Raw genomic sequence first — 27,411 nt, 5'->3', positions numbered from 1 at the left:
CGCAGCAATAAGCTGGGTAATTAACGAGGAGGTGCTGATTTCAAATGTTAATAAATATGAAAATAAAAGATAAAATTGTCTTACGTATATATATCTATATTGTCACTCACTACCTCTTCTTTACATTTAAATTCGACTCGTGCGCGCGAACGATTTATCGATAATGATAAAGGTGAGGATAACGTTAGAGGGCGCACGCCCCCGAGTGGATCATGCGCGTTCGAGGTTCGACAATGCGTTCTTGCATGAACATTCCACCCACCAAAATTAATATAATTTTAACAACAATTAAAGTGACTAGTGAACAAAACAATGAAACGAAGAGTACAACGAATAGATCGAGTATAAATTAATTACAATTATCACGATTCTTTTTTGGTAACAAACAAATCTTTGAAACAGGTCGAACCAAAACGCCATTGGTGGTGTTAACAGATACGACGCGAACGAGTCCATCTTGGCCAGGGTGGATGTCGCATACGCGCCCAAATGTCCATTGAAGTGGCGGTTTTTGGTCGTGTTTTATAACAACAAGGTCTCCAACGTTAATTCCTGGAGAATTTTCCGACCATTTGTGTCTCTGTTGTAGTGTGTGCAAATACTCGTCACGCCAGCGCCCCCAGAAATCTTGGACCATCCTTTGGATTAGGTTCCAACGGTCAAGACGATTTAACGGTCGTTTTGTAAGGTTAGGTTCCGGTAATTCGGAATTAAGTGGACCTAAAACTAAAAAATGCGCGGGGGTTAAGGGTTGTAAGTCATTTGCATCACCTGACATCGGATACAACGGCCTTGAATTTAATACTGCTTCCACTTGTGTTAAGACGGTGTACATTTCTTCGAATGTAAGTATCTGCTCTCCGATAACTCTTGTGAGATGGTTTTTCACCGATTTTACTCCCGCCTCAGATAATCCATTGAAATGGGGGCCTCCGGGAGGATTAAAGTGCCAGTTGATCCCAAAGGAGGTACCAGTTGCTGCGGCCAATTCACGAAGTTTGTTGTCAGCTCCCACAAAGTTTGTTCCTTGGTCGCTAAATAACATCGAGCAATGTCCTCTACGAGATAGAAAGCGTCGGAGAGCAGCGATAAAGGCGTCTGTCGATAAGTCTGAAACTAACTCTAAGTGTACGGCTTTAGTGGACGCACAAACAAAAACGCAAATGTACGACTTTACAGACCGTACGCCACGAGAGCGATGCATTGTAGTAAATATTGGGCCGGCAAAGTCCACCCCAGATACGTAAAAGGCTTTCAGCTCAGAGAATCGGTAACTGGGAAGATTAGCCATCAATGGAATCTGCGTCTTGGGATCAGCTCGAACACATTTCATACATCCGGAAATGACTCGATGAATAGCTCGTCGCGGTGACAGAATCCAGAACTGCTGAGCCAGAAGTGCGTGCAGAGTACGATGTCCAGGATGCAAAAACTCGCGGTGAGTATCTTCAATAACTAATTCACTCAACCGAGAATCACGCGGCAATAATAACGGATGTTTTTGTTCGTATGACACTTCAGAATGTTTTAACCGTCCACCCACCCTGAGCAACCCATCCCGATCAAGAAAAGGAACGAGTTTACGAATGGGTTTTGGAAGTTTTTTAGATTTGAGAATAGCAGTAAAGATCTCAGAAAAATGTTCACGCTGAACATGTTTAACAAGAACGTGTAGAGCTTTTTGGAGCTCAAATTGAGACAATGAAACGGAGAATAAGGACTTCTGTTTTCTAGTTCTAAGTATAAATCGCAGCATATAAGCTACAATTCTTTTAATCTTTGATAAAGAAGAAATGTTAGTAAGTAAATTATCGATAAAGTTTGTAGAATTTTCTATTAAGTTAACTACGATAGGTTTTTGTTCATTGATCAATTCTTGATCATTTAGATTACACATGATCTGAGATGGCCAAGAGTAAGAATCAGAGATTAGCCAAGTGGGGCCGTTCCACCATAGATTAAATGAGGACAGCTGGTCCGGAAACAGACCACGGGAACCACAATCAGCTGGATTGTCCGATGATGGGACATATTTCCATGAGGTTGGAGGTAATATTTCCTGAATGTGGCTCACCCGATTAGATACAAATACTTTCCATTTGTGAGGTAAAGAAGTTACCCAATTTAAAACAACCTGGGAATCTGACCAGGCGGTAACAGAGGTTATTTTAATTTCAGGAGATAGATTTTCCTGAATAATTTTTAAAAGATCGGCGAGCAATACCGCTGCACAAAGCTCAAGTCGAGGGACTGAGAGAGTTTTAAGAGGAGCTACGCGGGATTTACCGCAGATAAAAGAAGTCGTCACAGATTGAGGTGTAACACATCGAAAATATGCTACCGCACAGTAGCCACTTTGCGAAGCGTCGCAAAACAAATGAAGTTGGATTGAGTTTGAGTCATCGGGAATTATTAATCGTGGTACACGTAAGTTAGATAATAATTTTAATTTAACTCTAAAATCTTGCCAATTTTGAGCAATGTGATATGGAGGAATTTCATCCCACTCAAGATTCAGTTGCCAAAGTTGCTGAATAAAACATTTTGCTTTAAAGGTACAGGGGGTTAAAAAGCCCAAAGGGTCATAGATGCGAGAAATGTCAGACAAACTAGATCGTTTTGTGGAAAGTGAGGGACGAGGAGAATGGGAATAGTGAAACATATCGCTATTGGGGTCCCATTGTAGTCCCAGAACCTTGACGCAGGATATTTCATCGTAGTCCATTGATATTGGAGTTTGTATATCGCTTTCCGAGACCGATCGTAAGATTTCGTTGCAGTTACTGGCCCACTTCCTCAGCTCAAAACCTCCTTTTTTTAAAAGTGTGATTAATTCCTTTTGTAAGGTAAGACCTTCTTTGATGGAATTTGTCCCAGTGACGATATCATCAACGTAGATATTATTTTTTAAGATATTTGCAGCTAAAGGATATTCATTAATATATAGATTAGCCAGTTCCAACAGAGTGCGCAGGGCTAAGAACGGAGCCGATGATACGCCATACGTAACTGTATTAAGAATGAATTCTTGTAATGGCTCTTGAGGAGAGAATCGCCAAAGGATTCGTTGATAATTCCTATCTTGAGGGGAAATCAAAATTTGGCGGTACATCTGCTTTATGTCGCACGTGAAGGCAAATTTGTAACATCGAAAATTAAGCAAACCTTGACGATGTCCTGTTGTAACTTGGGACCAATCAGTAAGTTATCGTTTAACGATTTCCCATTCGAAGACATCGCCGAGGCGTCGAAGACGACACGAAGCTTGGTGGATGCGCTTTCTGCGCGCATTACACAATGATGAGGAATGTAGTATGTGGCTGAGGAAAGAGGTGAGCTGACGGTATTTAAAGACATGTGACCGGAGGAAAGATAATCAGACATAAAGGATATGTAGTCGTCATGTAAAGAAGGATTTTTAAGCAAACGGTTTTCTAAGGATTTAAATCTTGTGAGAGCAGTTTGATAGGAATCTCCCAGTGTAGGTTTATTGGACTTGAAGGGTAAGGAAACGATGAATCTACCACCAGTCGTACGTGTATAATTATCTCGGAAATGTTTTTCACAGGGTTCTTCTTCCGGGGTGAATAAAGATTTCACGGGAATCGACTCAATTTCCCAAAACTTTTGTATCGTATGATCAAGTGAACATGAAGAAGCTATAGTTGACAAACAAGTTGATGTTGGTGTCGATGAAGATAATGAAGAACGTCCCATAAGCAACCAACCGAAAACGGATTCAACTGCGACTGGATCGTTGGGACCTTCTCGTATACGACCACTAGTAAGGATTTGAGGTACTAATTCCGCACCCAGAAGTAAATCAACTTCTTTAAGATTCGATTTAAATTCCTTTTGAAAATTTAAGTTTTTTAGATGTTCATAAGCCATTTGAATGTCTTGATAAGTGGGTTGATCAGAGCATATGTTGGGTGTAATTATGGCATCAAAATCAAAAGACGGTTGTGACGTGTGGCATGGTTGAACATAACATTTAACTTTTCCTTTGTTGCATACAGAAGTCATAGAATTAAGGCCTCTGATTTCCAATGAAGTATTTCGAGTCCGAGGCAAACGAAGTTTTTTAGCAAGTTTTGCTGTAATGAAGTTGGACATACTTCCTGAGTCTATTAAGGCTCGAACGAGATGTAATGTACCAAATCGATCTTTGATTTGCAAAAAGGCGATCGGTAAAATAATCTGTTGATTTGTAGGGTCGGAGGTTTGACTGACATCACAGGCTGTAGTTCCAACGTGAACCAATGACGATTTAGAATTATCGAAGTGTAAAGAGCTGTGGTGTTTTTGATGGCAAACTCTACAACGATGAGTAGATGAACAGCTATTTGTTTGATGCGAGTTATTAAGGCAATTGCGACATAAGTTGTTGTCTCTGGCAAATGATAATCTATCGGCTGCAGATTTTGCGTGAAATGTTGAACATCGATATAATGGATGTGATTGGGAACACAACACACATTTAATTTTTGTGGCCTCTTCAACCTTCAGATTGATGGATGGCTTGTTACGAATATTTTGAGACGATTTTGATTGATTCAGGTGAGTTTTTTCATTTGACGTGAGTGAAACTGAATTCAAAGCTTTTGCCTGCTTTTCCAGGAAATCAATTAATTGAGTGTACGTTGGAATTTCAACTGACGCGTGTTCGGATTCAAATTTCGTCTTTGTTGCGGTGTTGATCTTCAGAAGAAGAAGATTGAATAAGAGAAAATCCCAATGTTGAACGGGAAACTTAAGCGATCGAAACCCTTCAACATTCTCTTTGAAGGTATCAATAAAATGTCGGAAAGACTTGGACGATTCATCATGAACAGGTTTTAAATTTATAATCTCGTTAAAATAAAGCGTAGCCAAATGACGCTTGTTCTGATATCTTCCTTTTAAGGTGGTATAGGCAATGGAATAGTTTTCATTTGTGACGGGAAGGCCCTTTAACAAATTAAACGCTTCTCCTTTCAAGGAAGTAAGCAAATATTGATACTTTGCCACTGGTGACAAGGAATCGTTTTCATGAATTAACGTTCTAAATAAATCAAAAAATGTCGGCCAGTTTTTATAATTTCCATCGAAAGTCGGAATGACAATTTTATTTAATTTAGGCGTAGACGGAGCTGGAACAGAATCGGAAGCATCGGGTTGTTGCATTTTGTGAAAGAGAGCCTTTATAGTAAAATAGGCCGTATCAACATCTTTGCGAATTTTATCTTGATCATCAAAGTCTGTTTCTTCAATAAGTCCTATAATTTGATTGTGAATGGTTGTAAATTCGTCGTAAGCTTTATCAGCACGTTTGGCTTGTTCAAGAAAGATGAGTTGTAGAGAGGAATCATCGGAAGCAGTTTGACCACTGTCTCGAGCCTCGGTAAGACGATTTTGGAAAACACTTCGTCGTAACTTTAATTTTGTAAGCTTGTCCATCTCAAGGGAGACTTAGGAAAGTTAATATGAATGGGGATAATTAAGGTAGCCAATGGGAAACACCCTAAAGGGAAAATCAAAATGAAAATTATAATATATTCTATTGTAAGAATATTGAGGTAAGAATTTAAGTTGCAAGGGCAATAAATTCCCAGAAGAAGAAAAAAAAAAAAAATAATAATGAAATTCCAGGGGGAATGAATTCTCAAGGGAGAATGAAGCAAAACTAAAAGAAAGATATTCCAGAAATGTGCAAAGTAAGAAAAATCAAAATTATTCCAAGGGGAATAGATTCTCAAAGGAGAATTAAGAAGAAAAAAAAAAATTAAAAGAAAAATGTTCCAAAAAACTTGGAGGTAAAGGAAATCCAAATTATTCCAAGGGGAATAGATTCTCAAGGGAGAATTAAGAAAAAAAATGAAAAGAAAAATATTCCAGAAAATGTGGAAGTAAAAGAAATCAAAATTATTCCAAGGGGAATAGATTCTCAAGGGAGAATTTAAAAACTGATAAAGAATAAAGTAGATATTCCAAAAGAAGGATTGACAACGCGCAACGTCAAAGAGGTTTTCTTTAAACAAGAAAAATATATTGATATTAATAATTGTTTTATTATTTTCAGGTTTAAACGAAATAGTTGTTGGGTTTAATTGCTGAGATGACGATGAAAAACTCAGATTTGTAGAACGAAAAACGTGAAGAAAGGCGTGAGGAAAAATGGCGATTGACAAGAGACGGCGTTAAATTTGCCCAAAAACCGGTAATCAAAATGCCGAATCCGGCTCGAAGGACCATAAATGTACGCGCAGCAATAAGCTGGGTAATTAACGAGGAGGTGCTGATTTCAAATGTTAATAAATATGAAAATAAAAGATAAAATTGTCTTACGTATATATATCTATATTGTCACTCACTACCTCTTCTTTACATTTAAATTCGACTCGTGCGCGTGAACGATTTATCGATAATGATAAAGGTGAGGATAACGTTAGAGGGCGCACGCCCCCGAGTGGATCATGCGCGTTCGAGGTTCGACAATGCGTTCTTGCATGAACAATAATATTATAAGACGTCGCCGCTCGTCTTACACACAGCTAAAGCACGCTCGACGCGCTTTTAAACGTAATAATATCGACCGCAGAGAACATCGATTAGTAGTCTCTTAATCTTGTCGTGAATAGAGTGGTACGTCCTCGTCGTACGTACACCATCTCGCGAGATGGGGCGAAACCTAGGTGTTTCGAAGCGGTCATATTTTTCGAACGCATCACGTTGTCGCTCCGGAAATCCAGAGCGGCTTGGACGCATTTAAAGAGTGTGGTCGTAGTCCGTCGAAAGACGACGGAAACCCGTCGGAGACCGATCGAGGCTTTCGATTATTTAATAATTTTTTTGGGTACCTATCGTAGGGAAACACGACCGCTGCGCGTTACCATTCGTATAACGCGCGCGAGTTCGGTTTAGTATCTGCGAAAAGGAGAAGCGCACCAACCTCCTCCATTGAGGACGACGAGTGCGGCACTCCGACGGTGGTAAAATGATGTTCGCCCAAAATTTATAATCGCAAGGCCCGACAATAAACGACGACGGGAGCGCTTAGTTGTTCCGCCGCCACGCACGATCGGCGGGCGAGCGCTCGTCCCTCTCGCCGGCTATATTTCGTCGTACGACGTTCGAGGAAACTGTCGTCGTCGTCTTGGCCGCCGGTGTTTGCGTCGTAAAGCCGCCTGGCGGAGCGATAATATAACGCCTGTGTTAATAAATGCAATTACCAAGCGTAAATGTTGTTAACTTGTACGTGTAAAACTAGCCCAAATCCGCCGCTACCGCGCAACAGAGAGTGCGCACGAGCTGGCGTTGTTACTTTACGTAACGTGATCAAAAAAGATTACCCTGAACGGTGGATCACTTGGCTCGTGGGTCGATGAAGAACGCAGCTAATTGCGCGTCAAATTGTGAACTGCAGGACACTTGAACATCGACACTTCGAACGCACATTGCGGTCTTCGGATACTGTTCCTGGACCACTCCTGGCTGAGGGTCGTTTCAATTTTCACGACTGCCGGGCGCGCTACGCGCCGATAAACGGCGCGGTGCGTCGTGGCAAATATCTGATCGTTCGCGAACAAGTCCGGCCCGCTTCGACCGTCCCTCCATAGCAGAGGGCGGCGAGCTCGTCCGTTCGTTTAGCGTCGATTAAAATTAACGCCTTTATTGGTTCGCGGCGAGCGACGTGCACCAGTATATCCAGTAATATACGGTCTCGTCGTGTTACATACGCCAGTCCGAACTCGATTGTGATCGACGTGTCAGAGAGTTTGTTTTACCGCATAAAACGGGCGTCGTCGTATTATAACAGCCCCGCATGTACGCCGAACGGCAACGACTAATGGAAATTTTTTACGAACGGTCTGACCGCCCAACGCGAGCGAGTCGTCGTAGTAATTAATATTTTTCGCTTGTCGGATTAAAAATGACGTATCTATGTTCGGAGGCGGCGATGCGATGTACAGTCACGTTTAGCGTTAATAAAACAATACAACACGGCTTCGTCAGATCGCGTAGAGTATCGATATTCGCGCGTCAGCGTAGCGAGAAGTGGTAACAACCACGCTTAGCGAGGTGATTGAGAGAGCGTTTTGCGCTCTCCTTCCGTACTCGTCGCCCATCGAAGCGACGGATCGCTATGTTATGTTTGTTATTTTAACTACCGCCGAAAGAGCGCGCGAATATATCGACGGGTGCGTGCCGTTTGTGTGACCGAGGCGATGATATATTTTTGTTAAAAAAATATACGTTGTAATGTAAGAGAGCTAGAGAACTTGGCGGCGGCAACTTAATAATTTTATATTTTTAAGAAAAAGCTACTCCTCCGACTCGCTCTTGTGAAACGCGACCTCAGAGCAGGTGAGAGTACCCGCTGAATTTAAGCATATTATTAAGCGGAGGAAAAGAAACTAACAAGGATTCCCTTAGTAGCGGCGAGCGAACAGGGAAAAGCCCAGCACCGAATCCCGCGGCCGGAAACGGACGCCGGGAAATGTGGTGTTAGGGAGGATCCGCTATCCCGAGATCGCACGGCGAGCCCAAGTCCTTCTTGAACGGGGCCACTTACCCAGAGAGGGTGCCAGGCCCGTAGAGGCGGCCGTCGGTAGCGGGAGGATCTCTCCTCAGAGTCGGGTTGCTTGAGAGTGCAGCCCTAAGTGGGTGGTAAACTCCATCTAAGGCTAAATATGACCACGAGACCGATAGCGAACAAGTACCGTGAGGGAAAGTTGAAAAGAACTTTGAAGAGAGAGTTCAATAGTACGTGAAACCGTTCAGGGGTAAACCTGAGAAACCCGAAAGGTCGAAAGGGGAGATTCAACGCGACCAGTGTTCGCGAGCTTCGTGTTTTGTTGACGAGCTGCCCCCCTCACGGGTGTGTCAGCCCGCACGGCACGTCGAACGATCGGGCATTGAACGCGTGCACTTCTCCTCCTGTAGGACGTCGTGACCCGTTGGGCGTCGGTTTAAGGCCCGCGGTGGAGACCGAACGCCGTTATTATGAGCGTTCGGACCCGCGGTGTCCCGACCGGCTCGACCGACGGTATAACTAAGGCGTGGGGCCGCGACTTGTTCGCGTCCGGCTCGTCGCAAGCGCGAACGTCAATCGAGGCGTCCGGGCCTGGTACCGGATCTTCGAACGTTCGGCTGTTGGCGACGTTATCCTCGGACAGACCCCAAAATTTAATACACGCCAGTCTACGGCGCTATAGCTTTGGGTACTTTCAGGAGCCGTCTTGAAACACGGACCAAGGAGTCTAGCATGTGCGCGAGTCATTGGGACTCTGATAAACCTAAAGGCGCAATGAAAGTGAAGGTCCGCCTCGCGCGGACCGAGGGAGGATGGGTCCGTTCTCGAACGGGCCCCGCACTCCCGGGGCGTCTCGTTCTCATCGCGAGATGAGGCGCACCCAGAGCGTACACGCTGGGACCCGAAAGATGGTGAACTATGCCTGGTCAGGACGAAGTCAGGGGAAACCCTGATGGAGGTCCGTAGCGATTCTGACGTGCAAATCGATCGTCGGAACTGGGTATAGGGGCGAAAGACTAATCGAACCTTCTAGTAGCTGGTTCCCTCCGAAGTTTCCCTCAGGATAGCTGGCGCTCGCATTGCGAGTCTCATTCGGTAAAGCGAATGATTAGAGGCATTGGGGTCGAAACGGCCTCAACCTATTCTCAAACTTTAAATGGGTGAGATCTCCGGCTTGCTTAAAGCGTGGAGCCGCGAGATACATTCGGATCAACGAGTGCCAAGTGGGCCACTTTTGGTAAGCAGAACTGGCGCTGTGGGATGAACCAAACGCCGAGTTAAAGCGCCAAAATCGACGCTTATGGGATACCATGAAAGGCGTTGGTTTCGTGTGAACAGCCGTTGCACACGAGTCAGTCGATCCTAAGCCCTAGGCGAAAGCCGATGTCGATGTTGGTGTACCTTTGTAACGTTTCTTTTTATGTATTTATTTGAATATAGCGAAGTTTCGATATCGCAGCAGCCGCCGCTCACGTTCTTTTGCCGTCGTTCGTATTGCCGTAGCCGCCGCCAATCGATGATGACGGATGTTATTGTTTTCTCGTTTCGGTTTGTGCGCGTACAGACGGTCGTCGTTGTTACGACGGCGTTACCGCTGTCCCAACAATATAACGAGAACAGGCATCTTAATTTTTCTTTGGCGTGTTGCGCTCCTAAGAGAACGATACGACGACAATACGGTAAAGAAACGTTGAGAACGAAGCGAGCGAGCGCGAAACAAATATCGTTTCAAATCGCTCTGAATAAATAATAATATAGTATAACTAAAAGGTGTCGCACACCCGACGGGCGAAAGGGAATCCGGTTCCTATTCCGGAACCCGGCAGCGGAACCGTAATTAAGTCGGGCCCTCGCAAGAGAGTTCGTCGGGGCAACCCAAAAGGACCTGGAGACGCCGTCGGGAGATCCGGGAAGAGTTTTCTTTTCTGCATAAGCGCTCGAGTTCCATGGAATCCTCTAGCAGGGAGATATGGTTTGGAGCGCGAAGAGCACCGCAGTTGCGGCGGTGTCCGGATCTTCCCCTCGGACCTTGAAAATCCAGGAGAGGGCTACGTGGAGGTGTCGCGCCGGTTCGTACCCATATCCGCAGCAGGTCTCCAAGGTGAAGAGCCTCTAGTCGATAGAATAATGTAGGTAAGGGAAGTCGGCAAATTGGATCCGTAACTTCGGGATAAGGATTGGCTCTGAGGATCGGGGCGCGTTGGGCTTGGTCGGGAAGCGGGTAAGGGCTGACATGCCGGGCCTGGGCGAGGTGAAGTGCGCCGTGTCGTTTCGCGACGCGCGGCGTATCGGATCCGAGCTCGGTCCCGTGCCTTGGCCTCCTGCGGAACTTCCTTGCTGCGAGGCCCGGTTTCAGCGAGTTTCGGCTCGCCGCCGGTGCCCTCTTCGGCCGCCATTCAACGATCAGCTCAGAACTGGCACGGACTGGGGGAATTCGACTGTCTAATTAAAACAAAGCATTGCGATGGCCCCTGCGGGTGTTGACGCAATATGATTTCTGCCCAGTGCTCTGAATGTCATAGTGAAGAAATTCAAGCAAGCGCGGGTAAACGGCGGGAGTAACTATGACAAGACCGAGATGAAAAGTTACAGACCGTTGTGTTAAGGGCACAATTTGCTATAACTTTTGTAGTAAAAGATTTTCTGTATTGTGCTCCGGATACCGTTTTTTTTCAACACTCTTGTAATTTCCACATTTTTGAAAAATTCTGCTCATTGATGCATCTGGGAGCAAAATAGTTACAGACCGTTGTGTTAAGGGCACAATTTGCTACAACTTTTGTTGTAAAAGATTTTCTGTATTGTGCCCCGGATACCGTTTTTTTTCAACACTCTTGTAATTTCCACATTTTTGAAAAATTCTGCTCATTGATGCATCTGGGAGCAAAATAGTTACAGACCGTTGTGTTAAGGGCACAATTTGCTACAACTTTTGTTGTAAAAGATTTTCTGTATTGTGCCCCGGATACCGTTTTTTTTCAACACTCTTGTAATTTCCACATTTTTGAAAAATTCTGCTCATTGATGCATCTGGGAGCAAAATAGTTACAGACCGTTGTGTTAAGGGTACAATCTGCTACAACTTTTGTAGTAAAAGTTTTTCTGTATTGTACTCCGGATACCGTTTTTTTTCAACACTCTTGTAATTCCCACATTTTTGAAAAATTCTGCTCATTGATGCATCTGGGAGCAAAATAGTTACAGACCGTTGTGTTAAGGGCACAATTTGCTACAACTTTTGTTGTAAAAGATTTTCTGTATTGTGCTCCGGATACCGTTTTTTTTCAACACTCTTGTAATTTCCACATTTTTGAAAAATTCTGCTCATTGATGCATCTGGGAGCAAAATAGTTACAGACCGTTGTGTTAAGGGCACAATTTGCTACAACTTTTGTTGTAAAAGATTTTCTGTATTGTGCTCCGGATACCGTTTTTTTTCAACACTCTTGTAATTTCCACATTTTTGAAAAATTCTGCTCATTGATGCATCTGGGAGCAAAATAGTTACAGACCGTTGTGTTAAGGGCACAATTTGCTACAACTTTTGTTGTAAAAGATTTTCTGTATTGTGCTCCGGATACCGTTTTTTTTCAACACTCTTGTAATTTCCACATTTTTGAAAAATTCTGCTCATTGATGCATCTGGGAGCAAAATAGTTACAGACCGTTGTGTTAAGGGCACAATTTGCTACGACTTTTGTTGTAAAAGATTTTCTGTATTGTGCTCCAGATACCGTTTTTTTTCAACACTCTTGTAATTTCCACATTTTTGAAAAATTCTGCTCATTGATGCATCTGGGAGCAAAATAGTTACAGACCGTTGTGTTAAGGGCACAATTTGCTACAACTTTTGTTGTAAAAGATTTTCTGTATTGTGCCCCGGATACCGTTTTTTTTCAACACTCTTGTAATTTCCACATTTTTGAAAAATTCTGCTCATTGATGCATCTGGGAGCAAAATAGTTACAGACCGTTGTGTTAAGGGCACAATTTGCTACAACTTTTGTAGTAAAAGTTTTTCTGTATTGTGCTCCGGATACCGTTTTTTTTCAACACTCTTGTAATTTCCACATTTTTGAAAAATTCTGCTCATTGATGCATCTGGGAGCAAAATAGTTACAGACCGTTGTGTTAAGGGCACAATTTGCTACAACTTTTGTTGTAAAAGATTTTCTGTATTGTGCTCCGGATATCGTTTTTTTTCAACATTCTTGTAATTTCCACATTTTTGAAAAATTCTGCTCATTGATGCATCTGGGAGCAAAATAGTTACAGACCGTTGTGTTAAGGGCACAATTTGCTACAACTTTTGTTGTAAAAGATTTTCTGTATTGTGCCCCGGATACCGTTTTTTTTCAACACTCTTGTAATTTCCACATTTTTGAAAAATTCTGCTCATAGATGCATCTGGGAGCAAAATAGTTACAGACCGTTATGTTAAGGGCACAATTTGCTACAACTTTTGTTGTAAAAGATTTTCTGTATTGTGCCCCGGATAACGTTTTTTTTCAACACTCTTGTAATTTCCACATTTTTGAAAAATTCTGCTCATTGATGCATCTGGGAGCAAAATAGTTACAGACCGTTGTGTTAAGGGCACAATTTGCTACAACTTTTGTTGTAAAAGATTTTCTGTATTGTGCCCCGGATACCGTTTTTTTTCAACACTCTTGTAATTTCCACATTTTTGAAAAATTCTGCTCATAGATGCATCTGGGAGCAAAATAGTTACAGACCGTTGTGTTAAGGGCACAATTTGCTACAACTTTTGTTGTAAAAGATTTTCTGTATTGTGCCCCGGATACCGTTTTTTTTCAACACTCTTGTAATTTCCACATTTTTGAAAAATTCTGCTCATTGATGCATCTGGGAGCAAAATAGTTACAGACCGTTGTGTTAAGGGCACTATTTGCTACAACTTTTGTTGTAAAAGATTTTCTGTATTGTGCCCCGGATACCGTTTTTTTTCAACACTCTTGTAATTTCCACATTTTTGAAAAATTCTGCTCATTGATGCATCTGGGAGCAAAATAGTTACAGACCGTTGTGTTAAGGGCACAATTTGCTACAACTTTTGTTGTAAAAGATTTTCTGTATTGTGCTCCGGATACCGTTTTTTTTCAACACTCTTGTAATTTCCACATTTTTGAAAAATTCTGCTCATTGATGCATCTGGGAGCAAAATAGTTACAGACCGTTGTGTTAAGGGCACAATTTGCTACAACTTTTGTTGTAAAAGATTTTCTGTATTGTGCCCCGGATACCGTTTTTTTTCAACACTCTTGTAATTTCCACATTTTTGAAAAATTCTGCTCATTGATGCATCTGGGAGCAAAAAAGTTACAGACCGTTGTGTTAAGGGTACAATCTGCTACAACTTTTGTAGTAAAAGTTTTTCTGTATTGTGCTCCGGATACCGTTTTTTTTCAACACTCTTGTAATTTCCACATTTTTGAAAAATTCTGCTCATTGATGCATCTGGGAGCAAAATAGTTACAGACCGTTGTGTTAAGGGCACAATTTGCTACAACTTTTGTTGTAAAAGATTTTCTGTATTGTGCTCCGGATACCGTTTTTTTTCAACATTCTTGTAATTTCCACATTTTTGAAAAATTCTGCTCATTGATGCATCTGGGAGCAAAATAGTTACAGACCGTTGTGTTAAGGGCACAATTTGCTACAACTTTTGTTGTAAAAGATTTTCTGTATTGTGCCCCGGATACCGTTTTTTTTCAACACTCTTGTAATTTCCACATTTTTGAAAAATTCTGCTCATAGATGCATCTGGGAGCAAAATAGTTACAGACCGTTCTGTTAAGGGCACAATTTGCTACAACTTTTGTTGTAAAAGATTTTCTGTATTGTGCCCCGGATAACGTTTTTTTTCAACACTCTTGTAATTTCCACATTTTTGAAAAATTCTGCTCATTGATGCATCTGGGAGCAAAATAGTTACAGACCGTTGTGTTAAGGGCACAATTTGCTACAACTTTTGTTGTAAAAGATTTTCTGTATTGTGCCCCGGATACCGTTTTTTTTCAACACTCTTGTAATTTCCACATTTTTGAAAAATTCTGCTCATAGATGCATCTGGGAGCAAAATAGTTACAGACCGTTGTGTTAAGGGCACAATTTGCTACAACTTTTGTTGTAAAAGATTTTCTGTATTGTGCCCCGGATACCGTTTTTTTTCAACACTCTTGTAATTTCCACATTTTTGAAAAATTCTGCTCATTGATGCATCTGGGAGCAAAATAGTTACAGACCGTTGTGTTAAGGGCACTATTTGCTACAACTTTTGTTGTAAAAGATTTTCTGTATTGTGCCCGGATACCGTTTTTTTTCAACACTCTTGTAATTTCCACATTTTTGAAAAATTCTGCTCATTGATGCATCTGGGAGCAAAATAGTTACAGACCGTTGTGTTAAGGGCACAATTTGCTACAACTTTTGTTGTAAAAGATTTTCTGTATTGTGCCCCGGATACCGTTTTTTTTCAACACTCTTGTAATTTCCACATTTTTGAAAAATTCTGCTCATTGATGCATCTGGGAGCAAAATAGTTACAGACCGTTGTGTTAAGGGCACTATTTGCTACAACTTTTGTTGTAAAAGATTTTCTGTATTGTGCCCCGGATACCGTTTTTTTTCAACACTCTTGTAATTTCCACATTTTTGAAAAATTCTGCTCATTGATGCATCTGGGAGCAAAATAGTTACAGACCGTTGTGTTAAGGGCACAATTTGCTACAACTTTTGTTGTAAAAGATTTTCTGTATTGTGCTCCGGATACCGTTTTTTTTCAACACTCTTGTAATTTCCACATTTTTGAAAAATTCTGCTCGTTGATGCATCTGGGAGCAAAATAGTTACAGACCGTTGTGTTAAGGGCACAATTTGCTACAACTTTTGTTGTAAAAGATTTTCTGTATTGTGCCCCGGATACCGTTTTTTTTCAACACTCTTGTAATTTCCACATTTTTGAAAAATTCTGCTCATTGATGCATCTGGGAGCAAAATAGTTACAGACCGTTGTGTTAAGGGCACTATTTGCTACAACTTTTGTTGTAAAAGATTTTCTGTATTGTGCCCCGGATACCGTTTTTTTTCAACACTCTTGTAATTTCCACATTTTTGAAAAATTCTGCTCATTGATGCATCTGGGAGCAAAATAGTTACAGACCGTTGTGTTAAGGGCACAATTTGCTACAACTTTTGTTGTAAAAGATTTTCTGTATTGTGCTCCGGATACCGTTTTTTTTCAACACTCTTGTAATTTCCACATTTTTGAAAAATTCTGCTCGTTGATGCATCTGGGAGCAAAATAGTTACAGACCGTTGTGTTAAGGGCACAATTTGCTACAACTTTTGTTGTAAAAGATTTTCTGTATTGTGCTCCGGATACCGTTTTTTTCAACACTCTTGTAATTTCCATATTTTTGAAAAATTCTGCTCATTGATGCATCTGGGAGCAAAATAGTTACAGACCGTTGTGTTAAGGGCACAATTTGCTACAACTTTTGTTGTAAAAGATTTTCTGTATTGTGCCCCGGATACCGTTTTTTTTCAACACTCTTGTAATTTCCACATTTTTGAAAAATTCTGCTCATTGATGCATCTGGGAGCAAAATAGTTACAGACCGTTGTGTTAAGGGCACAATTTGCTACAACTTTTGTTGTAAAAGATTTTCTGTATTGTGCCCCGGATACCGTCTTTTTTCAACACTCTTGTAATTTCCACATTTTTGAAAAATTCTGCTCATTGATGCATCTGGGAGCAAAATAGTTACAGACCGTTGTGTTAAGGGCACAATTTGCTACAACTTTTGTTGTAAAAGATTTTCTGTATTGTGCTCCGGATACCGTTTTTTTTCAACACTCTTGTAATTTCCACATTTTTGAAAAATTCTGCTCATTGATGCATCTGGGAGCAAAATAGTTACAGACCGTTGTGTTAAGGGCACAATTTGCTACAACTTTTGTTGTAAAAGATTTTCTGTATTGTGCTCCGGATACCGTTTTTTTTCAACACTCTTGTAATTTCCACATTTTTGAAAAATTCTGCTCATTGATGCATCTGGGAGCAAAATAGTTACAGACCGTTGTGTTAAGGGCACAATTTGCTACAACTTTTGTTGTAAAAGATTTTCTGTATTGTGCCCCGGATACCGTTTTTTTTCAACACTCTTGTAATTTCCACATTTTTGAAAAATTCTGCTCATAGATGCATCTGGGAGCAAAATAGTTACAGACCGTTGTGTTAAGGGCACAATTTGCTACAACTTTTGTTGTAAAAGATTTTCTGTATTGTGCCCCGGATACCGTTTTTTTTCAACACTCTTGTAATTTCCACATTTTTGAAAAATTCTGCTCATTGATGCATCTGGGAGCAAAATAGTTACAGACCGTTGTGTTAAGGGTACAATCTGCTACAACTTTTGTAGTAAAAGTTTTTCTGTATTGTGCTCCGGATACCGTTTTTTTTCAACACTCTTGTAATTTCCACATTTTTGAAAAATTCTGCTCATTGATGCATCTGGGAGCAAAATAGTTACAGACCGTTGTGTTAAGGGCACAATTTGCTACAACTTTTGTTGTAAAAGATTTTCTGTATTGTGCCCCGGATACCGTTTTTTTCAACACTCTTGTAATCTCCACATTTTTGAAAAATTCTGCTCATTGATGCATCTGGGAGCAAAATAGTTACAGACCGTTGTGTTAAGGGCACAATTTGCTACAACTTTTGTTGTAAAAGATTTTCTGTATTGTGCCCCGGATACCGTTTTTTTTCAACACTCTTGTAATTTCCACATTTTTGAAAAATTCTGCTCATTGATGCATCTGGGAGCAAAATAGTTCCAGACCGTTGTGTTAAGGGTACAATCTGCTACAACTTTTGTAGTAAAAGTTTTTCTGTATTGTGCTCCGGATACCGTTTTTTTTCAACACTCTTGTAATTCCCACATTTTTGAAAAATTCTGCTCATTGATGCATCTGGGAGCAAAATAGTTACAGACCGTTGTGTTAAGGGCACAATTTGCTACAACTTTTGTTGTAAAAGATTTTCTGTATTGTGCTCCGGATACCGTTTTTTTTCAACACTCTTGTAATTTCCACATTTTTGAAAAATTCTGCTCATTGATGCATCTGGGAGCAAAATAGTTACAGACCGTTGTGTTAAGGGCACAATTTGCTACAACTTTTGTTGTAAAAGATTTTCTGTATTGTGCTCCGGATACCGTTTTTTTTCAACACTCTTGTAATTTCCACATTTTTGAAAAATTCTGCTCATTGATGCATCTGGGAGCAAAATAGTTACAGACCGTTGTGTTAAGGGCACAATTTGCTACAACTTTTGTTGTAAAAGATTTTCTGTATTGTGCTCCGGATACCGTTTTTTTTCAACACTCTTGTAATTTCCACATTTTTGAAAAATTCTGCTCATTGATGCATCTGGGAGCAAAATAGTTACAGACCGTTGTGTTAAGGGCACAATTTGCTACAACTTTTGTTGTAAAAGATTTTCTGTATTGTGCCCCGGATACCGTTTTTTTTCAACACCCTTGTAATTTCCACATTTTTGAAAAATTCTGCTCATTGATGCATCTGGGAGCAAAAAAGTTACAGACCGTTGTGTTAAGGGTACAATCTGCTACAACTTTTGTTGTAAAAGATTTTCTGTATTGTGCCCCGGATACCGTTTTTTTCAACACTCTTGTAATTTCCACATTTTTGAAAAATTCTGCTCATTGATGCATCTGGGAGCAAAATAGTTACAGACCGTTGTGTTAAGGGCACAATTTGCTACAACTTTTGTTGTAAAAGATTTTCTGTATTGTGCCCCGGATACCGTTTTTTTTCAACACTCTTGTAATTTCCACATTTTTGAAAAATTCTGCTCATTGATGCATCTGGGAGCAAAATAGTTACAGACCGTTGTGTTAAGGGTACAATCTGCTACAACTTTTGTAGTAAAAGTTTTTCTGTATTGTGCTCCGGATAACGTTTTTTTTCAACACTCTTGTAATTTCCACATTTTTGAAAAATTCTGCTCATTGATGCATCTGGGAGCAAAATAGTTACAGACCGTTGTGTTAAGGGCACAATTTGCTACAACTTTTGTTGTAAAAGATTTTCTGTATTGTGCCCCGGATACCGTTTTTTTTCAACACTCTTGTAATTTCCACATTTTTGAAAAATTCTGCTCATAGATGCATCTGGGAGCAAAATAGTTACAGACCGTTGTGTTAAGGGCACAATTTGCTACAACTTTTGTTGTAAAAGATTTTCTGTATTGTGCCCCGGATACCGTTTTTTTTCAACACTCTTGTAATTTCCACATTTTTGAAAAATTCTGCTCATAGATGCATCTGGGAGCAAAATAGTTACAGACCGTTGTGTTAAGGGCACAATTTGCTACAACTTTTGTTGTAAAAGATTTTTTGTATTGTGCCCCGGATACCGTTTTTTTTCAACACTCTTGTAATTTCCACATTTTTGAAAAATTCTGCTCATTGATGCATCTGGGAGCAAAATAGTTACAGACCGTTGTGTTAAGGGTACAATCTGCTACAACTTTTGTAGTAAAAGTTTTTCTGTATTGTGCTCCGGATACCGTTTTTTTTCAACACTCTTGTAATTTCCACATTTTTGAAAAATTCTGCTCATTGATGCATCTGGGAGCAAAATAGTTACAGACCGTTGTGTTAAGGGCACAATTTGCTACAACTTTTGTTGTAAAAGATTTTCTGTATTGTGCCCCGGATACCGTTTTTTTCAACACTCTTGTAATTTCCACATTTTTGAAAAATTCTGCTCATTGATGCATCTGGGAGCAAAATAGTTACAGACCGTTGTGTTAAGGGCACAATTTGCTACAACTTTTGTTGTAAAAGATTTTCTGTATTGTGCCCCGGATACCGTTTTTTTTCAACACTCTTGTAATTTCCACATTTTTGAAAAATTCTGCTCATTGATGCATCTGGGAGCAAAATAGTTCCAGACCGTTGTGTTAAGGGTACAATCTGCTACAACTTTTGTAGTAAAAGTTTTTCTGTATTGTGCTCCGGATACCGTTTTTTTTCAACACTCTTGTAATTCCCACATTTTTGAAAAATTCTGCTCATTGATGCATCTGGGAGCAAAATAGTTACAGACCGTTGTGTTAAGGGCACAATTTGCTACAACTTTTGTTGTAAAAGATTTTCTGTATTGTGCTCCGGATACCGTTTTTTTTCAACACTCTTGTAATTTCCACATTTTTGAAAAATTCTGCTCATTGATGCATCTGGGAGCAAAATAGTTACAGACCGTTGTGTTAAGGGCACAATTTGCTACAACTTTTGTTGTAAAAGATTTTCTGTATTGTGCTCCGGATACCGTTTTTTTTCAACACTCTTGTAATTTCCACATTTTTGAAAAATTCTGCTCATTGATGCATCTGGGAGCAAAATAGTTACAGACCGTTGTGTTAAGGGCACAATTTGCTACAACTTTTGTTGTAAAAGATTTTCTGTATTGTGCTCCGGATACCGTTTTTTTTCAACACTCTTGTAATTTCCACATTTTTGAAAAATTCTGCTCATTGATGCATCTGGGAGCAAAATAGTTACAGACCGTTGTGTTAAGGGCACAATTTGCTACAACTTTTGTTGTAAAAGATTTTCTGTATTGTGCCCCGGATACCGTTTTTTTTCAACACCCTTGTAATTTCCACATTTTTGAAAAATTCTGCTCATTGATGCATCTGGGAGCAAAAAAGTTACAGACCGTTGTGTTAAGGGTACAATCTGCTACAACTTTTGTTGTAAAAGATTTTCTGTATTGTGCCCCGGATACCGTTTTTTTCAACACTCTTGTAATTTCCACATTTTTGAAAAATTCTGCTCATTGATGCATCTGGGAGCAAAATAGTTACAGACCGTTGTGTTAAGGGCACAATTTGCTACAACTTTTGTTGTAAAAGATTTTCTGTATTGTGCCCCGGATACCGTTTTTTTTCAACACTCTTGTAATTTCCACATTTTTGAAAAATTCTGCTCATTGATGCATCTGGGAGCAAAATAGTTACAGACCGTTGTGTTAAGGGTACAATCTGCTACAACTTTTGTAGTAAAAGTTTTTCTGTATTGTGCTCCGGATAACGTTTTTTTTCAACACTCTTGTAATTTCCACATTTTTGAAAAATTCTGCTCATTGATGCATCTGGGAGCAAAATAGTTACAGACCGTTGTGTTAAGGGCACAATTTGCTACAACTTTTGTTGTAAAAGATTTTCTGTATTGTGCCCCGGATACCGTTTTTTTCAACACTCTTGTAATTTCCACATTTTTGAAAAATTCTGCTCATTGATGCATCTGGGAGCAAAATAGTTACAGACCGTTGTGTTAAGGGCACAATTTGCTACAACTTTTGTTGTAAAAGATTTTCTGTATTGTGCCCCGGATACCGTTTTTTTTCAACACTCTTGTAATTTCCACATTTTTGAAAAATTCTGCTCATTGATGCATCTGGGAGCAAAATAGTTCCAGACCGTTGTGTTAAGGGTACAATCTGCTACAACTTTTGTAGTAAAAGTTTTTCTGTATTGTGCTCCGGATACCGTTTTTTTTCAACACTCTTGTAATTCCCACATTTTTGAAAAATTCTGCTCATTGATGCATCTGGGAGCAAAATAGTTACAGACCGTTGTGTTAAGGGCACAATTTGCTACAACTTTTGTTGTAAAAGATTTTCTGTATTGTGCTCCGGATACCGTTTTTTTTCAACACTCTTGTAATTTCCACATTTTTGAAAAATTCTGCTCATTGATGCATCTGGGAGCAAAATAGTTACAGACCGTTGTGTTAAGGGCACAATTTGCTACAACTTTTGTTGTAAAAGATTTTCTGTATTGTGCTCCGGATACCGTTTTTTTTCAACACTCTTGTAATTTCCACATTTTTGAAAAATTCTGCTCATTGATGCATCTGGGAGCAAAATAGTTACAGACCGTTGTGTTAAGGGCACAATTTGCTACAACTTTTGTTGTAAAAGATTTTCTGTATTGTGCTCCGGATACCGTTTTTTTTCAACACTCTTGTAATTTCCACATTTTTGAAAAATTCTGCTCATTGATGCATCTGGGAGCAAAATAGTTACAGACCGTTGTGTTAAGGGCACAATTTGCTACAACTTTTGTTGTAAAAGATTTTCTGTATTGTGCTCCGGATACCGTTTTTTTTCAACACTCTTGTAATTTCCACATTTTTGAAAAATTCTGCTCATTGATGCATCTGGGAGCAAAATAGTTACAGACCGTTGTGTTAAGGGCACAATTTGCTACAACTTTTGTTGTAAAAGATTTTCTGTATTGTGCTCCGGATACCGTTTTTTTTCAACACTCTTGTAATTTCCACATTTTTGAAAAATTCTGCTCATTGATGCATCTGGGAGCAAAAAAGTTACAGACCGTTGTGTTAAGGGTACAATCTGCTACAACTTTTGTAGTAAAAGTTTTTCTGTATTGTGCTCCAGATACCGTTTTTTTTCAACACTCTTGTAATTTCCACATTTTTGAAAAATTCTGCTCATTGATGCATCTGGGAGCAAAATAGTTACAGACCGTTGTGTTAAGGGCACAATTTGCTACAACTTTTGTTGTAAAAGATTTTCTGTATTGTGCTCCGGATACCGTTTTTTTTTCAACACTCTTGTAATTTCCACATTTTTGAAAAATTCTGCTCATTGATGCATCTGGGAGCAAAATAGTTACAGACCGTTGTGTTAAGGGCACAATTTGCTACAACTTTTGTTGTAAAAGATTTTCTGTATTGTGCCCCGGATACCGTTTTTTTTCAACACTCTTGTAATTTCCACATTTTTGAAAAATTCTGCTCATTGATGCATCTGGGAGCAAAAAAGTTACAGACCGTTGTGTTAAGGGTACAATCTGCTACAACTTTTGTAGTAAAAGTTTTTCTGTATTGTGCTCCGGATACCGTTTTTTTTCAACACTCTTGTAATTTCCACATTTTTGAAAAATTCTGCTCATTGATGCATCTGGGAGCAAAATAGTTACAGACCGTTGTGTTAAGGGCACAATTTGCTACAACTTTTGTTGTAAAAGATTTTCTGTATTGTGCTCCGGATACCGTTTTTTTTCAACACTCTTGTAATTTCCACATTTTTGAAAAATTCTGCTCATTGATGCATCTGGGAGCAAAATAGTTACAGACCGTTGTGTTAAGGGCACAATTTGCTACAACTTTTGTTGTAAAAGATTTTCTGTATTGTGCTCCGGATACCGTTTTTTTTCAACACTCTTGTAATTTCCACATTTTTGAAAAATTCTGCTCATTGATGCATCTGGGAGCAAAATAGTTACAGACCGTTGTGTTAATTGTACAATCTGCTACAACTTTTGTAGTAAAAGTTTTTCTGTATTGTGCTCCGGATACCGTTTTTTTCAACACTCTTGTAATTTCCACATTTTTGAAAAATTCTGCTCATTGATGCATCTGGGAGCAAAATTGTTACAGACCGTTGTGTTAAGGGCACAATTTGCTACAACTTTTGTTGTAAAAGATTTTCTGTATTGTGCTCCGGATACCGTTTTTTTTCAACACTCTTGTAATTTCCACATTTTTGAAAAATTCTGCTCATTGATGCATCTGGGAGCAAAATAGTTACAGACCGTTGTGTTAAGGGCACAATTTGCTACAACTTTTGTTGTAAAAGATTTTCTGTATTGTGCCCCGGATACCGTTTTTTTTCAACACTCTTGTAATTTCCACATTTTTGAAAAATTCTGCTCATTGATGCATCTGGGAGCAAAAAAGTTACAGACCATTGTGTTAAGGGTACAATCTGCTACAACTTTTGTAGTAAAAGTTTTTCTGTATTGTGCTCCGGATACCGTTTTTTTCAACACTCTTGTAATTTCCACATTTTTGAAAGATTCTGCTCATAGATGCATCTGGGAGCAAAATAGTTACAGACCGTTGTGTTAAGGGCACAATTTGCTACAACTTTTGTTGTAAAAGATTTTCTGTATTCTGCCCCGGATACCGTTTTTTTTCAACACTCTTGTAATTTCCACATTTTTGAAAAATTCTGCTCATTGATGCATCTGGGAGCAAAATAGTTACAGACCGTTGTGTTAAGGGCACAATTTGCTACAACTTTTGTTGTAAAAGATTTTCTGTATTGTGCCCCGGATACCGTTTTTTTTCAACACTCTTGTAATTTCCACATTTTTGAAAAATTCTGCTCTTTGATGCATCTGGGAGCAAAATAGTTACAGACCGTTGTGTTAAGGGCACAATTTGCTACAACTTTTGTTGTAAAAGATTTTCTGTATTGTGCTCCGGATACCGTTTTTTTTCAACACTCTTGTAATTTCCACATTTTTGAAAAATTCTGCTCATTGATGCATCTGGGAGCAAAATAGTTACAGACCGTTGTGTTAAGGGCACAATTTGCTACAACTTTTGTTGTAAAAGATTTTCTGTATTGTGCTCCGGATACCGTTTTTTTTCAACACTCTTGTAATTTCCACATTTTTGAAAAATTCTGCTCATTGATGCATCTGGGAGCAAAATAGTTACAGACCGTTGTGTTAAGGGCACAATTTGCTACAACTTTTGTTGTAAAAGATTTTCTGTATTGTGCTCCGGATACCGTTTTTTTTCAACACTCTTGTAATTTCCACATTTTTGAAAAATTCTGCTCATTGATGCATCTGGGAGCAAAATAGTTACAGACCGTTGTGTTAAGGGCACAATTTGCTACAACTTTTGTTGTAAAAGATTTTCTGTATTGTGCCCCGGATACCGTTTTTTTTCAACACTCTTGTAATTTCCACATTTTTGAAAAATTCTGCTCATTGATGCATCTGGGAGCAAAAAAGTTACAGACCATTGTGTTAAGGGTACAATCTGCTACAACTTTTGTAGTAAAAGTTTTTCTGTATTGTGCTCCGGATACCGTTTTTTTCAACACTCTTGTAATTTCCACATTTTTGAAAGATTCTGCTCATAGATGCATCTGGGAGCAAAATAGTTACAGACCGTTGTGTTAAGGGCACAATTTGCTACAACTTTTGTTGTAAAAGATTTTCTGTATTCTGCCCCGGATACCGTTTTTTTTCAACACTCTTGTAATTTCCACATTTTTGAAAAATTCTGCTCATTGATGCATCTGGGAGCAAAATAGTTACAGACCGTTGTGTTAAGGGCACAATTTGCTACAACTTTTGTTGTAAAAGATTTTCTGTATTGTGCCCCGGATACCGTTTTTTTTCAACACTCTTGTAATTTCCACATTTTTGAAAAATTCTGCTCTTTGATGCATCTGGGAGCAAAATAGTTACAGACCGTTGTGTTAAGGGCACAATTTGCTACAACTTTTGTTGTAAAAGATTTTCTGTATTGTGCTCCGGATACCGTTTTTTTTCAACACTCTTGTAATTTCCACATTTTTGAAAAATTCTGCTCATTGATGCATCTGGGAGCAAAATAGTTACAGACCGTTGTGTTAAGGGCACAATTTGCTACAACTTTTGTTGTAAAAGATTTTCTGTATTGTGCTCCGGATACCGTTTTTTTTCAACACTCTTGTAATTTCCACATTTTTGAAAAATTCTGCTCATTGATGCATCTGGGAGCAAAATAGTTACAGACCGTTGTGTTAAGGGCACAATTTGCTACAACTTTTGTTGTAAAAGATTTTCTGTATTGTGCCCCGGATACCGTTTTTTTTCAACACTCTTGTAATTTCCACATTTTTGAAAAATTCTGCTCATTGATGCATCTGGGAGCAAAATAGTTACAGACCGTTGTGTTAAGGGCACAATTTGCTACAACTTTTGTTGTAAAAGATTTTCTGTATTGTGCTCCGGATACCGTTTTTTTTCAACACTCTTGTAATTTCCACATTTTTGAAAAATTCTGCTCATTGATGCATCTGGGAGCAAAATAGTTACAGACCGTTGTGTTAAGGGCACAATTTGCTACAACTTTTGTTGTAAAAGATTTTCTGTATTGTGCTCCGGATACCGTTTTTTTTCAACACTCTTGTAATTTCCACATTTTTGAAAAATTCTGCTCATTGATGCATCTGGGAGCAAAATAGTTACAGACCGTTGTGTTAAGGGCACAATTTGCTACAACTTTTGTTGTAAAAGATTTTCTGTATTGTGCCCCGGATACCGTTTTTTTTCAACACTCTTGTAATTTCCACATTTTTGAAAAATTCTGCTCATTGATGCATCTGGGAGCAAAAAAGTTACAGACCGTTGTGTTAAGGGTACAATCTGCTACAACTTTTGTAGTAAAAGTTTTTCTGTATTGTGCTCCGGATACCGTTTTTTTTCAACACTCTTGTAATTTCCACATTTTTGAAAAATTCTGCTCATTGATGCATCTGGGAGCAAAATAGTTACAGACCGTTGTGTTAAGGGCACAATTTGCTACAACTTTTGTTGTAAAAGATTTTCTGTATTGTGCCCCGGATACCGTTTTTTTTCAACACTCTTGTAATTTCCACATTTTTGAAAAATTCTGCTCATTGATGCATCTGGGAGCAAAATAGTTACAGACCGTTGTGTTAAGGGCACAATTTGCTACAACTTTTGTTGTAAAAGATTTTCTGTATTGTGCCCCGGATACCGTTTTTTTTCAACACTCTTGTAATTTCCACATTTTTGAAAAATTCTGCTCATTGATGCATCTGGGAGCAAAAAAGTTACAGACCATTGTGTTAAGGGTACAATCTGCTACAACTTTTGTAGTAAAAGTTTTTTTGTATTGTGCTCCGGATACCGTTTTTTTCAACACTCTTGTAATTTCCACATTTTTGAAAAATTCTGCTCATAAATGCATCTGGGAGCAAAATAGTTACAGACCGTTGTGTTAAGGGCACAATTTGCTACAACTTTTGTTGTAAAAGATTTTCTGTATTCTGCCCCGGATACCGTTTTTTTTCAACACTCTTGTAATTTCCACATTTTTGAAAAATTCTGCTCATTGATGCATCTGGGAGCAAAATAGTTACAGACCTTTGTGTTAAGGGCACAATTTGCTACAACTTTTGTTGTAAAAGATTTTCTGTATTCTGCCCCGGATACCGTTTTTTTTCAACACTCTTGTAATTTCCACATTTTTGAAAAATTCTGCTCATTGATGCATCTGGGAGCAAAATAGTTACAGACCGTTGTGTTAAGGGCACAATTTGCTACAACTTTTGTTGTAAAAGATTTTCTGTATTGTGCCCCGGATACCGTTTTTTTTCAACACTCTTGTAATTTCCACATTTTTGAAAAATTCTGCTCTTTGATGCATCTGGGAGCAAAATAGTTACAGACCGTTGTGTTAAGGGCACAATTTGCTACAACTTTTGTTGTAAAAGATTTTCTGTATTGTGCTCCGGATACCGTTTTTTTTCAACACTCTTGTAATTTCCACATTTTTGAAAAATTCTGCTCATTGATGCATCTGGGAGCAAAATAGTTACAGACCGTTGTGTTAAGGGCACAATTTGCTACAACTTTTGTTGTAAAAGATTTTCTGTATTGTGCCCCGGATACCGTTTTTTTTCAACACTCTTGTAATTTCCACATTTTTGAAAAATTCTGCTCATTGATGCATCTGGGAGCAAAATAGTTACAGACCGTTGTGTTAAGGGCACAATTTGCTACAACTTTTGTTGTAAAAGATTTTCTGTATTGTGCTCCGGATACCGTTTTTTTTCAACACTCTTGTAATTTCCACATTTTTGAAAAATTCTGCTCATTGATGCATCTGGGAGCAAAATAGTTACAGACCGTTGTGTTAAGGGCACAATTTGCTACAACTTTTGTTGTAAAAGATTTTCTGTATTGTGCCCCGGATACCGTTTTTTTTCAACACTCTTGTAAT

General features: G+C 39.3%; 2 protein-coding genes and 1 non-coding gene across 3 annotated transcripts; 1 reads left to right on the top strand and 2 right to left on the bottom strand.

Annotated features, from left to right (window-relative positions):
* Positions 1 to 522: 522 nt before the first annotated feature.
* LOC139432515 (uncharacterized) lies at positions 523 to 3,158 on the bottom strand. Its single transcript, XM_071201204.1, has 2 exons — positions 777 to 3,158; positions 523 to 726 (listed from the first exon to the last, which is right to left on the bottom strand). The coding sequence occupies exons 1-2, from the start codon at positions 3,110 to 3,112 to the stop codon at positions 711 to 713; spliced, it is 2,352 nt and encodes a 783-aa protein (XP_071057305.1). The 5' UTR covers positions 3,113 to 3,158; the 3' UTR covers positions 523 to 710.
* On the bottom strand, positions 3,118 to 5,439 carry LOC139432514 (uncharacterized). Its single transcript, XM_071201203.1, has one exon. The coding sequence runs from the start codon at positions 5,437 to 5,439 to the stop codon at positions 3,118 to 3,120; it is 2,322 nt and encodes a 773-aa protein (XP_071057304.1).
* Positions 5,440 to 7,328: 1,889 nt separating this feature from the next.
* On the top strand, positions 7,329 to 7,483 carry LOC139432530 (5.8S ribosomal RNA). The gene has a single exon (XR_011642289.1). It is a non-coding gene; the product is annotated as a 5.8S ribosomal RNA (ribosomal RNA).
* The last annotated feature ends 19,928 nt before the right edge of the window (positions 7,484 to 27,411 follow it).

Source organism: Onthophagus taurus, unplaced genomic scaffold (assembly GCF_036711975.1).
Source record: "Onthophagus taurus isolate NC unplaced genomic scaffold, IU_Otau_3.0 ScKx7SY_22, whole genome shotgun sequence".
Taxonomy (NCBI): domain Eukaryota; kingdom Metazoa; phylum Arthropoda; class Insecta; order Coleoptera; family Scarabaeidae; genus Onthophagus; species Onthophagus taurus.
This window is presented reverse-complemented; position numbering and strand designations above follow the sequence as displayed.

Coding starts and splice junctions, on each gene's coding strand:
- LOC139432515 (XM_071201204.1), bottom strand. CDS start 3,112: ATGTACCGCCAAATTTTGATTTCCCCTCAAGATAGGAATTATCAACGA.
- LOC139432514 (XM_071201203.1), bottom strand. CDS start 5,439: ATGGACAAGCTTACAAAATTAAAGTTACGACGAAGTGTTTTCCAAAAT.